Source organism: Perissodus microlepis, chromosome 7, assembly GCF_051167445.1.
Source record: "Perissodus microlepis isolate ML-2025 ecotype Zambia chromosome 7, ASM5116744v1, whole genome shotgun sequence".
In the NCBI taxonomy this organism is placed as follows: domain Eukaryota; kingdom Metazoa; phylum Chordata; class Actinopteri; order Cichliformes; family Cichlidae; genus Perissodus; species Perissodus microlepis.
In genome coordinates, this window is record NC_140467.1 from 24,972,200 (window position 1) to 24,988,696 (window position 16,497).

The 16,497-nt window shown below is 41.0% G+C and overlaps 2 protein-coding genes across 4 annotated transcripts in view; one reads left to right on the forward strand and one right to left on the reverse strand.

The window, feature by feature from the left end:
• Positions 1 to 3,281: 3,281 nt before the first annotated feature.
• LOC146383151 (uncharacterized) lies at positions 3,282 to 7,987 on the forward strand. Its single transcript, XM_084934347.1, has 7 exons — positions 3,282 to 3,502; positions 4,325 to 4,379; positions 4,792 to 4,988; positions 5,291 to 5,348; positions 6,733 to 6,848; positions 7,147 to 7,257; positions 7,874 to 7,987. The coding sequence occupies exons 1-7, from the start codon at positions 3,356 to 3,358 to the stop codon at positions 7,985 to 7,987; spliced, it is 798 nt and encodes a 265-aa protein (XP_084790473.1). The 5' UTR covers positions 3,282 to 3,355.
• Positions 7,988 to 8,907: 920 nt separating this feature from the next.
• The window catches only part of bcar1 (BCAR1 scaffold protein, Cas family member), a 56,096-nt gene continuing 48,506 nt past the window's right edge, over positions 8,908 to 16,497 (reverse strand). For all 3 annotated transcript variants that reach the window (XM_084934340.1, XM_084934342.1, XM_084934339.1), the window contains exons 5-8: positions 14,989 to 15,363; positions 12,864 to 13,733; positions 11,463 to 11,552; positions 8,908 to 10,491 (exon numbers count right to left, since the gene is read on the reverse strand). In XM_084934340.1, coding sequence (XP_084790466.1) covers positions 9,946 to 10,491; positions 11,463 to 11,552; positions 12,864 to 13,733; positions 14,989 to 15,363 — 1,881 coding nt within the window. In that variant the 3' untranslated portion in view covers positions 8,908 to 9,945. The remainder of the gene's footprint in view (positions 10,492 to 11,462; positions 11,553 to 12,863; positions 13,734 to 14,988; positions 15,364 to 16,497) is intronic.

Here is a 16,497-nt window from a genome sequence, read left to right on the forward strand (position 1 = left end):
TTTTTTTCTGTCTTTTGCTGATAGAAGCAGCAGTTGTTTTGCTGCTGTAGCTCATCAACATCAAGGTTTGACATGCTCTTCTGCATACCTTGGTTGCAATTTGGTTGAGTAGTTATTTAAATAACTGTTGCTTTTCTATCAGCTCAAAGCAGTTTGGCTATTCTCCTCTGACCTCTTCTTTAACCAAAGAACTGCTGCTCACTGAATATTTTATGGTACTTTTTTGTACTATAAATTTGTTTGGGAAAATCCCAGCAGATTAATAGTTTCTGAAATACTCAGACTACCCTGTCTGGCAGAACCATTCATGTCTTGGCCAAAGTCACTTAAATCCCCTTTCTTCTTCATTCTGATGCTTGGTTTGAACTTCAGCAGATCGTCTTGACCATGTCTACATGCCTAAATCCACTAAGCTGCTACCATGTGATTTACTGATCAGATATTTGATTTAATGAAAAGTTGAACAAGTGCACCTAGCAAAGTGGGACTTAGTCATAGGTGTAAGCATCACAGCAGTACCTGAGGATTGAATACAGAAGAATAACACTTTTTTTTTTTTTTTTACAGCACATAACCCCTTTTAAAATATGCTGCAGTAGTCTGAAAACTGATGAAAACCATGAATCAACATATGGGTATTACCTGTGGAAAGACTGATGTTGCAGAAGTGAAACAGAGCAAACAGAGGTTTCATTAGAGGCATAGCTAAGTATTTTGCAGTTTGGTACAATTTGCACACTGTGGGTGCACCGTCACTCCCACCCCGTGCTGTCAGGGTTACCTGCAAGGGGTGGGAGGTGTTGTCTAATTGGGATGACAGCTCAGTGGCATCGTCTTGTCACTGAATCCTTCCACTGGGTCAAGAGGACATGCCAGAACAGAGCTGGCCTTCTTGATCAGCCTGTTCAGTTTCTTCCCTTACCCAGTGGAGATACTGCTGCCCCAGCAGAGAACACCATAAAAGATTACTGATGCTCACTGATGAGTCTGGCTGGAGTCCAGTTGTTCCAGTTGTTGGAGTCCTGAGGTCCCAGTCTCCAAGCTGTCGCTGATGACTACCAAGGTAAAATTTACGGGGTCTGGCAGTACGTTATTTGCTCGGGGCAACCCAGTCACAACTGGGGCATGTACATGTGGTGACCCACAGTTGGGAGCATTTAAAAAAAGTTTTTTCATCCAAATCCCAAAAGGTTGATTCTGTTAATCTGGATGTAGCATTTTCAGTGGAAGAAATGTTTCATCACTCACCCAAGTGACTTCCTCAGTCTCAGCTGACTGCAGGTTCCCCCAACCTTATAAACATTACATTGCAATAGTAAAATGTACTGTTTATACAATTAAAGAAATTGTTACAACAGTAGGAGTGGGAAAATCTGCATTTTGGTACATGCTGAGAAAGAAAGAAAGCACTGGTGAATTCAGTAATGCAAAAAGACTTGGACATCCACGGAACACTGTTGTGGTGGATGAAGCCATAAAATCCCTAAACCCTAAAAGCCATAAAAATGAACAACACTTTCCAGGAGGTAAGCATATCAACATCCATATCTACCATAAAGAGAAGATTGCATTAAAGTAAATACAGAGGATTCACTGCAAAGGGGAAGCCACTCATAAGCCTCAAGAATAGAAAGCCTAGATTGGACTTTGCTAGAAACATCTAATAAAGCCAGCACAGTACTGGAAAAACATTCTTTGTACAGATGAAACCAAGATCAACCTCGACCAGAATGATGGCAAGAAAAAAGTATGGAGAAGGTGTGGAACAGCTCACGATCCAAATCACATCATCTGTAAAACCGTGTGATGGTTTGAGCGTGTATGGCTGCCAGTGGCACTGGGACACTAGTGTTTATTGATGATGTGACACAGGACAGAAGCAGCCGAATGAAGTCTGAGGTGTTCAGACATACTGTCTGCTCAAATCCAGCTACGTGCAGATGAACTGATGGGAGTCGTTTCAGAACATTATGTCACCGGTTGGTTGGTTGCGGCTAATAAACATACATTAGTTAACGTCACTTTAAGGGGATTACATTTGTGCTGCCCCACTTGCTGCAACAATGAGTTTTATGTTAAGAAACTGAGGATATACTTCCACTGTCTGTCTCTTTGGCAGTAATTGACTCGTCCTATTTGGCTAGCAGCACTGAAACTCCAGTTGTTAGCTGTAATGTCCGGCTTTGTAAAGCACTTTATAAATGAGGACAGTGTGGAGGAGAGCCTGTTTGAGTCACCAGACCGACAAGCTGCAGTCCAACACTCCAGCTTTGCCTCGCCAGGCCGGGTGTACTGTGTGCCCTTGCTGAAAACACTTTGAAATTTATTAATAAACTTCTGACGACAGATTCAGATTTGACTTCAAAACTGCTTGTCCTCACTTTAAAGCTTGTCCCTTCAGCAATTTCATCATAAATGCTATTTTTGAACAGTCTGAAGAAAATATCTGGCTCTGCTGGCGAAACACTAGAGAGCATTAGGTAAGAAAGCCACAACTTTTTTTCTCCCAGCTTACTCCAGAATTCCTCTTTCTCTTCAGACATCCAACCTTTGGGCATATGCACTGACAAGAACATAATAATAATGTTACCTTGTAATCTTGTAATAAATATTACAAATTAAACATTAGTCTTCTTAAGTCTTTGGACTGAGATCATCCCTTTTTCATTAGTGTACATCTTTCACTTTAGATTCTGTCAAAACTGTGTTTTCTAAGACTGGAAGAGGCCATTTCTTCTTTTTTTGTGTTTGGCCATTGGGTAACTTCATCTTTCTCCAGCAGTGGTCAACCTCACACTTTCCACATATTCATAGTCTTGACACTATTACAGTCTTTTTAATAATTTTTAATGTACATCATTTGGATACTTTAAATCCTATCACTAACTATGCACTCTGAAAAGAAAAAGCTGTAAACTGGCTTATAAAAATCTATAGGTTTTCTGGTGTTGGCTGGTAATAGTAGTAGTAGTAGTAGTAGTAGTAGTAGTAGTAATGGAATAGGTGACAAAACACCCAGTCACCCACTTTTTAGTTATTTATTTGTAAAAAATGTTTGGAATCATGTATGATTTTCGTTCCACTTCTCACGTGTACACCACTTTGTGTTGGTCTTTCATGTGGAATTCCAATAAAATTGATTTATGTTTGTAGCTGTAATGTGACAAAATGTGGAAAAGTTCAAGGGGGCCGAATACTTTTGCAAGCCACCTTATGTTGTCACAGAGTTTTCGACATATAAAAGGAAGAACAAGGTGTTTTTTTTAAATGGTGCAACAGCAGCAGCACACACGCTCAGTTACTCTCAAAAGAATAGTCAGGCAGGAGCTACTGTTTGACCAGCGGATCAGCCAACATGCCAGTGGAACTGAAAGGGAACATTTTAGTGACAGGGGCCAACAGAGGCCTTGGTTTGGAGCTGGTGAAACAGCTGGCAGAGACGACAGGACAAGAGGCTCACATCTATGCCTGCTCCAGAGAGCCTGAAGGAAGCAGAACTGAGGTGAGACTGTTACACATAAATGCTTCTTGTGGTTCTCACATCAACTGCTAGAGCAACCCTCACATGCACACACGTGAAGGTTGTCTGTGTATCATCTGTTCATTTCACTTATTTTACTTATATAGTGCCAAATCACAACGACACAACTTTGTATTGTAAATAAATTGTTATGTTGTTATTGTCAGCATCTGCAGATAACTTTATCATAACATCATCTTGTAATTATGAGAATACAACATAAAAAAAAAGTCATGAAAGTATGAAGAGGGGTCCATTTTCATTTTACAAGGCCTAAGCTAACCTAATAGTCCAAAAATAGTCAACAAATTTGGTATAAACATCTTTCATTTGGTTTCAAAGTGTGACGGTGTAGCACAGCTAACTCTACGGGGGTCTGGCTGCAAAACTTCTCTTGCAGGCTCCATTTTCAGCACAGAAGCAAAAGATGTAACAAAGCTGTTGAAGGCAACTTGATATGTCAGTTTTGATCGCTACGAAACAGTGAAAAGTGTATATAAGGTCTGCAACAAATCGGTGTGCATTAGTTGTGTTCTCAATTTAAGTGTTGCTGCATTCTCCGGGTTGTTCATTTATTTCCCTTCAGTCACAGATTGTTGGACAATACATTTGCTATTGACAGTTAACATCTTAACTGTACATACACGTTCTCCTTACACTGTTGCTTTGGAATCTGGAATTCCTGAGGACAAGCCTTAGATTTGTATGCACATCAATCATTTCTGTTGTGAGTCACTGGCTATATACGTGATTTCATGGAATAACAATATAAATATTTATATATATTCTTTCTGTTCCCTTCAGGCACTGAGACAGTTAACCACCCAACATCCTGGAAAGATCACTATAATCAAGCTAGGTAAAAACAATCCGCCTTCATTTAACTCTTCATACACTTCCAACCCCATTTCCAAATGTGTGCTGAAACATTTCCAATTATGACACTAAAACACTGGAGGCTCACAGACAGTGAATTCTGGAAGTGTTGCTGAGTCTATGCACTGATTTCTTACTTACAACTTAGTTATTAAAATCTGAGAACCTTCCCACTACGGGTGCACTCAGGTTTTTGATAGTGCCTTACTTTAATCTCATCAGGCCTCTCACATAATAATGGAAGTGTTGAAATATTCACTTGAGAATCTGAGATTCAAAGGCAAATACATACATAGAAATGAAACCTTTTTTTAAACTCATAATCTTCCACAGTTTTTTTGACATTCAAAAGACCTTGGTCATTATGGTTTGTATTTCTATACATCTACCTGTAGATGTTGCAGATGAGGAAAGTATCTCAGCTGCTGTGCAGGCTGTGCAAGATCAGATCGGGGATGGTGGGTTGAATATCCTTATCAACAATGCTGGTATTAGGAAACCGGCCTTGTCAGGAGCATTATCTGCTACCAAGAAAAACGACATGATGGAGGTGTATGAAACCAATGTGGTTGGACCATTTACCATTGCAAAGGTTGGTTTGTTCTCTGCAGAGGTAGGAAGTACAAACACTTTGTTACGTAAGTAGAATTTTCAGGTATTTGTGCTTTATTTGAGTATTTCATTTTCTGAGAACAGTGTACTTTCACTTCCCAGATTTTTACCCAAACACCTCTACTTTTTACTCCTTACATTACATTTTTGAAACAGGCTCATTTCTTAGGTTTAACATATTTGATGGGAGTTTCACATTTTTATTTCACATCTTTCATTTTATTTAATTTTTTAAATGTGCTATAATTTAACACATGTAAACTGTAAGTTTTGTACTTTCAGATGTTTCTTCCACTCCTGAAAAAAGCAGCACAGAGGGATTCTTCTGCAAAGGGCAATGGTATGTATCTGTTCTTTCATGTTATGTTGAATGTAGGATACCATCACTGGGAAAACACTCAGTGGAGTGAGTACATACTTATGGTTTCATGCTCCATCTCACTGCAACTGTGACTAGGTTATTTGGTCAGAAGGTCAGTGATTTGATCCCCATAACTTTGAATTATAAGCAGGCAAAATACTTAAGCCCAAATTTCCTGATGCATCCATCCACTTGTGATTGTGTGCATGACAAGCAAAATTCAAAGGCACGAAATAATGTATTGTAAATGTGTGAGTGGTACCCTGGCTTGGCAGTACATGGGTCCATTTGAGCTTTCATATTAAAGTAATGGGATTAGCTTGCCTGATAAGAGTTAATATGAGATTATATTCAATTTACAAAAAGCTGAGTTGAAGATTTGCCTAGCTGCAAGTTATCCACCTCCCAAAGCCAGTTCAATTCAATTCAGTTCAATTCAATTGCCAAATCACAACAATGGTTGCCTCAAGACACTTTATATTGTAAAGTAAGGACCCTACAATAATGCAGAGAAAACTGAGAAAACCCCAACAATCAAACAACCCCTATGAGCAAGCGCTTGCCGACAGTGGGAAGGAAAAACTCCCTTTTAACAGGAAGAAACCTCCAACAGAGCCAGGGTCAGGGAGCAGCGGCCAACCAATTGCTGCAACTGGTTGGAGGTGAGTGAAGGAAGACACGACAAAGACACCTTGTAGAAGAGAGATAGAGTAACGTTTAAATGGCGATTGTTTTGTACCGGAATGGAAAAGTAAAGTGTGGAGAAGGAGAGAAACAGCTCATGATCAGCATGGGCACGTATGGCTGCCAATGGAAGTGGGTCACTGGTGTTTATTAATTATCTGACTGCTGATAGAAGCAGCAGGATTAACTGAGAGTACAGGGCTGCACTCTGCTCACATTCAGACTAATGCTGCAACACTGAGCAGACGGAGCTTCATAGTGCGATCCAAAAACCCAAGATTTGCTCAAAGCAAAGAAATTAAATATTCTTCAATTGTCAATGAATGAAAGACATTAATACAACCGTTATATCCATCCATCAAGCCACTCCGGATCTTCTGGGGGCACACACAGTTTGTCAGCAGAGAGGTGTAATCTCGCCAGATCCTTTCCTGAATAGGACTAGAAAATACGACAGAATATGCAGAATTCTAGACAGTTATACTTAAAGAAGAGTGGAGCGTTTTCTCTGCATTAATACATTTACAAAAGTAAATAGATTTGAATTCTTTCGCAGGTGGATTGCATCACAGAACGTGTTGGTTGGTGCAGGTTCAGAGATGCAAACTATCCTCACACACACATTTCTTTTCGTTTCCCAGTCATGATGCTAATCTGTTTGTCCCACTTTGTGTCTCAGATAATAAAACTGCCTGCAGCTCAGCCATCATCAACATCTCCACGGCTATCTCATCCATAGAGAAATGTCCAGAAACCTTCTCAGCAGCACAGATGTATCCTTATAGAATAAGCAAGGTACTGTTAAAAAGAATCAAATATCCTGACTTTCTTCCTAAACTTGTTTATTCTGTCTGTGCTTATATTTTAGAGTTTTTCTTTACTAACATTTTAATAAGTAACTGTGATTCAATGACATAGACCAGATTCAGTGAAAGGAGCTTGACATGCAGTAATTAAAGCATCATGTGGTTCAGTTGTTTGGCTTTAGACACCTGTATTGATTAATAATTAATAATAATTTCAATAAGTGTAATACTTATATGTTTGTATTACGCTTAACAATAAAGAAATGTGCTCTTTCTCCTGTCATCAGGCAGCACTGAACATGCTGACTCGCTGTCAAGCCGAAGACTTCAAGACTCACAATATAGTGGTGACAGCCATACACCCAGGCTGGGTCCAAACTGAGATGGGAGGAGAAAAGGTGACGTGATGAAAACTTTAAAATGCTTTATTCAGTGAATACATTTAAACATTATGGTTTTCCTTTAAACAGCTTTCATATGAAACAATCACATTTGCTGAAACCCACCAAATCTCTGTTACAGATTCCAGAAAGTCCTTTTAGGCCAAACAAGTACTGTGCTTATGTAAAACCTTATATCGTTGTACGTTTCACTAGACACGCGTAATGTAAGTCCAAGCATCACTGCTTGTACTAGCTTGGAGATTTATACATTTGGATGCATTATTGTAAGTTCAGGGTAAGTAAGAGCAGCTTAGTAATAAAAAGACAAACACAGTATGAAACACTCACCGATTCTGTTTTCTGATTTATTTTTGATAATCCAATTACATTTTACATAATATCAATGTTGATATGAGATGAAAGTGCTAACCACCACACCACACCACGACCATCCTTTTCTCCAATAATGATCATTTAAATCTCTAATCTTGAAACTGCAAACAAAAATAAACTTCATTTTTAGCATTTAGCTTGTTAGCCTTCCCCATATTAGAAATCATAAAGCTTGTTCTGATCCAGCCGCTTCCTTTCCAGTGACTTTCTTCTTTTGTGTGTCTGTTGTCTCCCACAGGCTCCTTTGACCACCGTGGACAGCGTACTTGGCATGCTTAGTGTGATATCGTCACTTAGCAACAAAGACAGTGGGATGCTTCTGGACTGGCAGGGCAACACCATCCCCTGGTAGCCGTCATGTCAAAACCAGGCTAATAGACAATGTTTTCAGGTTAAAATTCAAATGAGAAAAAACATACACGAATATAAACATAATAAAACATTGAGGAGGAGATTTTTTTAATTAATTTTATTCTTTTCTTTTTTTTAAACATGTACTAGAAGCTTTCTGCAAACTGAACTGCTGGCCACGGTTCACCAGAGAGGAAATGAAATGACTTCACGATCTATAATCTGGCCATGCTTAGAAATTTGTCTGTTTTCATTGCGGGGAGACAATAATTTCCTACAGTGGAATAAAATTGAATCTGAAATTTCAGACAGTATTATATGTAAAGATTCATTAATCATATTAACATCTATATAAGCATTTCAGCCAGTAAGCAGAGTTTATAGTTTGGAGGTGGCATAGAAATGATGGTATACAGAGAAAATTAGCACTGGAATGAACAACATTTGAACTTCAGATGGTTGTTAAGGCGTCTGTGTTGTCTTTCACAAAGGCTGTGGCTCCCAAATGCTCTGTAGTAACAGATAATATTAAAAACATGAGTGCTAACAGCTGGGGAAATAATTTTACTCTACATGTTTGCTTCTGTAATAAAGTGATAAACCGGTTTTGTTCCCAACCTGTCACATTCCCATTAGTCTTTCTTGAATGTCATAAAAATATAACGAGACAGTTTTCCTTTAACCTTAAAAAAAAAAAAAATCGACTAATTTTCTCTTGCCGAGAGAGAAATCTGATAGCTGACCACGTGTAGCAGACTGAGACCTTTGACGTTTATACATATAACTGAGATCATCTTTGGTTATTAGGAAATTATGGCAAAACAGATACCTGTGCAAACTGCCTGCATTTTCTCAGGTAATTCCAGTAGTGAGTCTGACACTATGTATCATTTTCAACTATTTAATAAAAAATACACAATATGACGAGACCAGAGAAAAGGAAATGCAGGTTTAATTGCATTTGCTGTCTTTAAACTCTTTCATTCCTTTTGACTTTTACATGCCTATTAAAAAATACATACAGTTTTCAAAAATAAAATAAAATTAAAATAAACATCTTAGATGGCGTGGAAATAATCGCATCTGCAGTCCCGCACCTGCACGGCTATGTCGGCATGTTTTGGCAGCAGCGTTGTGTGCTCGGGGGTAACCGAATGCAGAGTGGACCACTCAGCGAGCCTCAGACAGCTCAGAGACACACGGCGTGCTCCTGTGTGGGGTTTGGAAAGTTTGCCTGTATTGGGGATGGAAAAGCATTCCGACATTCGACAACACAGAGTCATACATATCATCTGCAATTTACACATCCATAACAATAATTATATTAGGATCGAGAATCAGAGCCATATTACATTTTAATTATACGGTATAGCAATATGACAGTTACTGATGTTCTGTCTAAAAACTACAGTTATGTTCCCATCTTTTCTTACGTGTATGCACTGCAAGTGCTATAGTCTTCTTTTTTCTGATTTTCTGAATACATAGGTAACTTAAATATTTACACTGATTATTTTACAGCCTATGGCCCAGCCCACTGACGAGAAAATGTTTTTTTTTTTGTCTAGAATAAAAAGTGCAGAGTGGAAATGGGATGAAATGGTCCCAGTGAAAGGCAGCACAGGGAGGAAGCGAAGGATGGGAGTAAAATTGGTGCTCCCGGTCCGAAACAGGGTCCCAGACCCCAAGGACAGGATCACTCAGGATTTCCATGCATGCCAGGACTGTAAGAGATAGCAAGCCTCATCCTGTAGAGGCACACGGGACTCCTCACACACCTGAAGGGTGTTCAGGGTTTTGTGCAGCACTTTGTGATCCAGCAAACTCCAGGTTCTCCTAGTTAGTGCTGTATGGGGTACAGAGGGTTGTCTGCCCAGTGTTACTGGGAAGATTCGCTGCTCCGAGGTTCTGGAATATTTCAGTCACTGTTTGGTTTGTTTTCCTCCTCCCCCTCTGCCTCTACATCACTAAGAGCTGTCCCAGAACCATCCTTAAATGCTGAGTACACCCTGCAAGCTCCCTCACCTTCTCTGTCATCTCTCTGGAGGCTCCAGGGGAAGGATACTGAAGCGCTGCTGTCTTCGTACTGATCACAATGTCTTTGAGTTTTTCACAGAGGGTGTTGCTGCTTTGGGCTACCCGTGCCCTCACTTCTGGAGATTTGGCCTGGCGTGACAGCGTGTCACCAATGAAGACCAGCTTGTGTGCGCTGAGAATGACAAATTTGCTGTGTGCCACAAAGATCTTTGGTGGCTGGTTGGAGTTGACAGCAGTAAAAAAGGCATCGATGGCATTTGTCACCGTGGTGACGTTCTGCTCGCATTGCTCTTGATAGAAGAGAATAAGCTGACGGTCACCGTGGCACAACTTGGAGGAGGCGGGGCCTCCAGAGCCGTTCTGGGCCAGGTAGTTTGCCAGAGAGTTGTGTGCGGATGGAACCCAACCGGTCATGTCGTTGTTGATTGGCCGGCTGACCTCCTGCTCCAAACGCTCAAACTGTTTAATCTGGAAGATGATAAAGAATAAAGACACAGTTAATAACTAGAATCTGCAATGACAACAAGTTAGAATTTCTTTTCGTTGTCCAATTGTCCAACAAAAGTCCTCTCTGAGATTTGTGCCTGTTCTGTTCATACTGACCTACTAAATACTAAAGCTCTGGGTTGCACAAAACACTAAGCCACCAAACTCTGACAGATTTTACTTTCTAGAAAAGCTGCCACTAAAAACTCGTACTGTTTTCTATTTCAGCAAGCAACAGCTAAAAGTGAAAAATCATATGTTGGCCAACGCTGCTGGAGCAGCAAACAGTCCTGCTCAGTTAGGGCCTTTCTGTGTGACATTTGCTCTGCATTTTCACGGTCCTCCGTAACTCTGGCTTACAAATCAGGGAGGTTAGATTAACTGATGAGTCTAAATTGCAGGCAGAGAGTGCACAGAGTATAATAAATAATGAATAATTAAATGAATGTGGGCTGTAGTGTAAACAATTTGGAGCAATGGCGTTTGCACTGAAATCTGGGTTGTGTTCGAAGCTTGTCGGTTTCCTTTGTTCATTGTTGCCATGTGAAAGTTCACACTCTGCATACGTGTAACCTCCAGTGGGTCACTTGTAGTGATGAAAAAAAATCCAAATCAAAAGAATTTCATACACAGTTCATAGCTTTGTAACAAATGTACAGTGTGTGTGTGTGTGTGTGTGTGTGTGTGTGTGAGAGAGAGAGAGAGAGAGCTGGTGTTGGAGGTCATTTATCCCTCAGTTATTAAGAACCACTGAAGCAGTTTATTTGTTTACTGTTATTTGGTCTGACTTTGTCAAAGAAATGTAAGAACCAGTAAGGTACAGTGAAGGTAGAGGTGTAGTGTAGGAGACAGGAGGCAGCTCGCGAGGAGAAGCAGATGGTCCACCGAAGCTCGGTGTTTTGATCCTCAGCTCCTCCAGTGTCCTCACACTGAGGTGTCCTACAGACACGTACCTGCTGCTGCTCCAGCTGTGTCTTATTGTTTCGGATAATGTTGCCTTTCTCCAGCAGCTGTCGTTGGTTCTTCTCAAACTCTTCCTTTCCCTGACAGATCAGCATATAGACACACAGTTAGTACACTACATGTACACCCACCTACACAGACACACACACCACTCAATCTAAAACACGTCTTTGTTGGTGACGAACAGGAAGTGATCGATCAGTGCTGGAGCACCATTTTCCCTCATATTTTTTTCTTAGTCTTGCTAAAATACTTGTCAGAGACTTCTTTGATTAGAAAAAGTGTAGTACAGTCTTACAGCCTCACTTGTAATGTTTTCACTGTTTAATGAGTATTTGGTATTTTTTCCAGAAGTGTTGTTTCAAACAATGTGACATACCATAGTAAACACAGTAAAGAATAATTCTTAAGTCATGGCTGTGTAAGTGGTCAGAACCAAAGTGTGATCAATTCAATTCAGTTTTATTTATACAGCACCAAATCACATCTGTTGCCTCTACCCACTTTATATTGTAAGGTAAAGATCCTACAGTAATACATAGAGAATCCCAACAATCAGTCAACCCCCTGTGAGCAAACACTTGGCGACAGTGGGAAGGAAAAACTCCCTACTAACAGGAAGAAACCTCCAGCAGAACTGGGCTCAGGGAGAGGTAGGAACTGCCATGAGCCCAGTTCTCTCTCTGGTGGAGAGACAGTGCTAACGACTGCACCACTGTGACTCCCATAAACCACAGAGCATTTTAGGAAATGGAGAGCAGCTGCCCACAGAAAACTCAGATTCATTCACACGCTTGTACCAGTTGAAGCTGGAATTACAGAGGAGACTTTCTCTATTTTTTACACAGAGCCGTGATTTGACATTTCGTTTCTGCAGGGAAACACTCATAACTCATAGCAAGGCTTCATGTGATGGTCTTGGACATGCAGGGGGTTTTAGGAATTAAGTGCAGCAAACATTAAGTCCCTGTAGTCAAACAGACAAGTTTAAAGACCAAACAATGATTGAAAGCATTATGGCCAAGTGACTGGACCTGACGACTACTGAAACAGTAAGTCTCTTGGGACACTCAAGCCAGCAGTAGTGAGTAGCTGCTGTAGAAGCAGGAAAAATGGTGAACTGATATGATTCTGCTTATGTTATTTATATACGTAGGCTGTCACTGACTGGCACTCCATTCTAACTTCTCTACCACCAGCCTCCTATAACTGAATCAATAGCAGATGCTTCAGATGTATCTCAGCTCTGTGGAGCTTTGGGAGCTCTGGTACAATCAGTGCCAAATCTGAGCGGATTTTCTAAATGTGCTAATGTAAACATACAGTCACACTGCCAAACTAATATGTGATTCCTGTTATTGTAAAGGGCTCAAATCTGTGTCTGTGTGTACCTGCAGATGTACGTAGTCATAGTCCTCCATCCATCCTTCCTCTGTGGTCTCATATGGTCTCTCCACACCTTCCTCTTCTTCTGCAGCAGTAAACTTTGGTGGGGAGGGAAGGGGCCGTGACTGAATGTTCACTTTCTCCCCTCCTTGATAGCTTCCACTTCCAGATCCTGTTGTGTGACCACTAAGCTCCCCTGGGATAGGAGGAAGAGGCATTTGCTGCTGGCGAGTGGTCTTTTTAAAGAGCAGTGAAGCGTTGCCATGGAGAAAAGAAGCAAGCTGCTTGGCATCGTCAGGGATACCTCGCGCCGTCATGATCAGTCGATCTAAGTCATCCCCTCCGGGCGGTGGTGCTGTGAGTGCTGCGTGTGACCAAGAAATAGCGTCTAAGCTCTGACTATGTCGAATCAAATTCTGGAAGATCTCCTCCATTTTCCCGACCTGGCGGCCCAGTTTGGCCTGCAGTGAGCGGTCTGTGGCCTGGGCAGCATTCGCCACGGCGCCTCGGGCAAATTCCAAGAAATCTCGGACAGTGGTACGCACCCTGTCGGCAGCCTGATGAATGGCTGGGAGGTTTCCTTCAAGATGAGCCGGGCTTCTCCAGTTGCCTGTGATGAATGACATCATGAAGGAAACACTGGACTCAACAGCTTGTTGAAGACGAGACAGACGTTCCATGGCCTGATCCATTTCCAAGACCAGGGGTTTCCCTGGAATGGAGCCAGGAGCAGGAAGCGAGGTGGTGTCACGGACAGGAACCATATCTAATGAAGAAGCAGAGTGATTGCTCCTTGTGCTTCCTGTGCTTGAGGCAGACAGCCGCTTGAAAGACATGGACAGCTCTTCACTGGCTGACTGGGCATCACGTACAACCTGCAAAACACATTAGTGTAGCATTAGAATAAAAATGTCACCCATTTCCTGATTGTGTGCTAAGCTAACTGTGCTAGTTTCATCAGTAAAACAATCATGCATTGATGGTCTTATTATTTTTTTACAAGGAAACAAGACTAAATAAATAGATAAATAAAACAATACATACAAGTTATTACAGAGAGAATAAAAGGAATAATAAACAGAAAATTATTTGCAAATGACTGAGGAGTAGAAAAAAAATCAACCCATCCACAGTTAAACTGACAATTACAAAATTGTGAAAACCAGCAGGCCTGCAAAGCAGCCCTTCATTAGAAACCACGAGCAATGCCAGACAGCAGAGAAGCTAGCTGAACAGCAGTCACAGCTTGGATTAAACAGCAGCTTTTAATAACGGCTGGATTTACTGCCAAGAGTGGGGTGTATTATTCTTTTAATCTGATGGCATCTTAAGTGTAGGCTTCATGCATGAATGTGCAGCCGTGGCACGACTTATAATGGCAGCCTTAATAAGTCCGACCTAGTCACATCACATTATAGGCATGCAACATATGACTACATGTCTTTTATACATCTTTGGGTTACTTAGCTCGCTGAAATTGTTATCAACTTGGCTCTACAACTTCACATTAATTCTAAAATGAATAAACGATAACTGAAACACTATTTTGTGTTAAGCCTTCAATGAAGACTATGTTTTCAGGTCAGGTTAACGCACTACTAATGTTTAAACTCCTGGGTTTGTACACAATGTTGAGCTTCTTGGTGAGATAAACCTGAGTTTATCATAACTGCAGCATCATACAGCAGCTGGAGCCGTTCGTTTTCATTTTAAAAGTAAGACAGCGTGTGTGTGTGTGTGTGTGTGTGTGTGTGTATCGCTGCATTCACACAGCTACTTATAGGATGCAGCCTTTTGAATTATTAAAGTAGTTATTAAAATAACCACAAGTTCAACCTCATATATTACACACCACTTAACATACTGTCCAACGAAGCATGTGATTAATATCACACAAGCACCGCAGCTCTGTCTGTCACTGTTGTGGGTCTGCATGAATAAAGCTGTCGAGACCATTAACTGAAGAGTGAGCTCCTGTGTGTCTGAATAGCACAACAGCATCACGCTGCCAGAGTCACAAAGCCAGCAGTGCTCTCTGCATAGCGATGATGATGATGATGATGATGATGGAAAATCTTACACAAACTTGATTTCATGCGATTAAACAAGCCGGCCCTGTAGCTGTCATACCTGTGGGGGCACGTCATAGACATTCTGCTCAGCCCTCTCCCCCGTCTCCTCTCGTTCCCGGGGGAAGTCATAGACATCCTGGCCAACACGCAGTACAGCTGGGATGTCATAGATCTGCTGAGGGGCCTGACTGGCCCCACTCCTGTCCCTATGATAATGCTTATCAGTCAGGATTGGGGGCGGGACATCATACACATCCTCTGGAATTGGCGGTTCGTCATCATTGCTGCTGAGGTTGTTGTGTAAGTACGGGCCCGGAGTGATGGGGACTTGGGGCTTTAGTTTGGCAAAGTGAGGTGGCACATCATACGTGTCCTCTCTGATTGGTTGAACATCACTGACATCCTTACTCACTGACGGGGGGAAGTCATAAACCTGAAGAGACAGAGAAGTCTTGTAAAAACACTTTATCTTATAAAGATCTCATTAAGACAAGTGTCATATTTATTATTATAATGTGTGCATAAAACTGCTTTTGTCTCTTCCTTGCACTGATTAGTGTTAATCACACTTTTAAACAGATTTAATTAAAAAGATTTAATTAATCAAGTGTAATGGTATGTGCGACGTGGTGCATGATTTCATATAGTAATAGTAATCCCAGAAACAGACATCAGGGCTGCTTCTTCATGTATGGATTCATGTTTTAGATCAGATCAGATCAGATGGCTGATCATTTGGGCTGACCCTGGCATCCTGAGGACTAATTTTATCCACTATAAACATGGTTAAGTGGCAGACCTGAACTGCATGGCTGCAGCATTCTTGTAAGAGGAGCTGGGCTGCAGTTGGTGTGAAGATAATAATAAGAGCATTTAAAGTGGTGAGAATATCGCACGATCATCACGACCCTGACATCTTACTTTTAGAGATGCAGCTCTTCAGTCAGGAGGCGGTAATTTACATTTTGTTAGCATCCATATTAGAAACAAATTAAAGATGTTTTAACAGGATGCCTTTGATTGCTACTCATGCTTGTTTGCATACTTTTTTTATTACTGTGTTTTTGGGTGCTCTGTTTTTGCTTCTTCGTTGTAAGGTTTACACAGCCACCTGCTAACAGCTGCACCCGGGCAGACAGCAACACTCTTCAAACTGTGAGCAGTCAAGCTGGAAAGTATGCAGAATGCTGTTAATCGCAGCATTCTGCATACTTTCAAATGAACAGAAGAAGGTTTCTGGTACAAGTGCGCTCATGTCAGCCGCACTCCTCAAACTAATCTAGTTCCAACTAGTTCCATTGTTACCTGTGGTGCAATATGGAATAAAGGTCAGCACAGTTAAAATACAGTTTGGAGAATGTGAGTCACAGAGCCAACAGAACACAGAAGACAATGAGTTACACTGGTGACAATTTGTGAATTTTTAAAAAAAAAGAAAAGAATTCTCTGAACCCAGTGCAGTGCCGTAAAAACATTTATAGAATCAATCACTGTTTTAGCAAAACTAAACTATTTTCACTAAGTTAGACTTCATTTGCTGATTTGCCTACTCAGTGACACACTGACG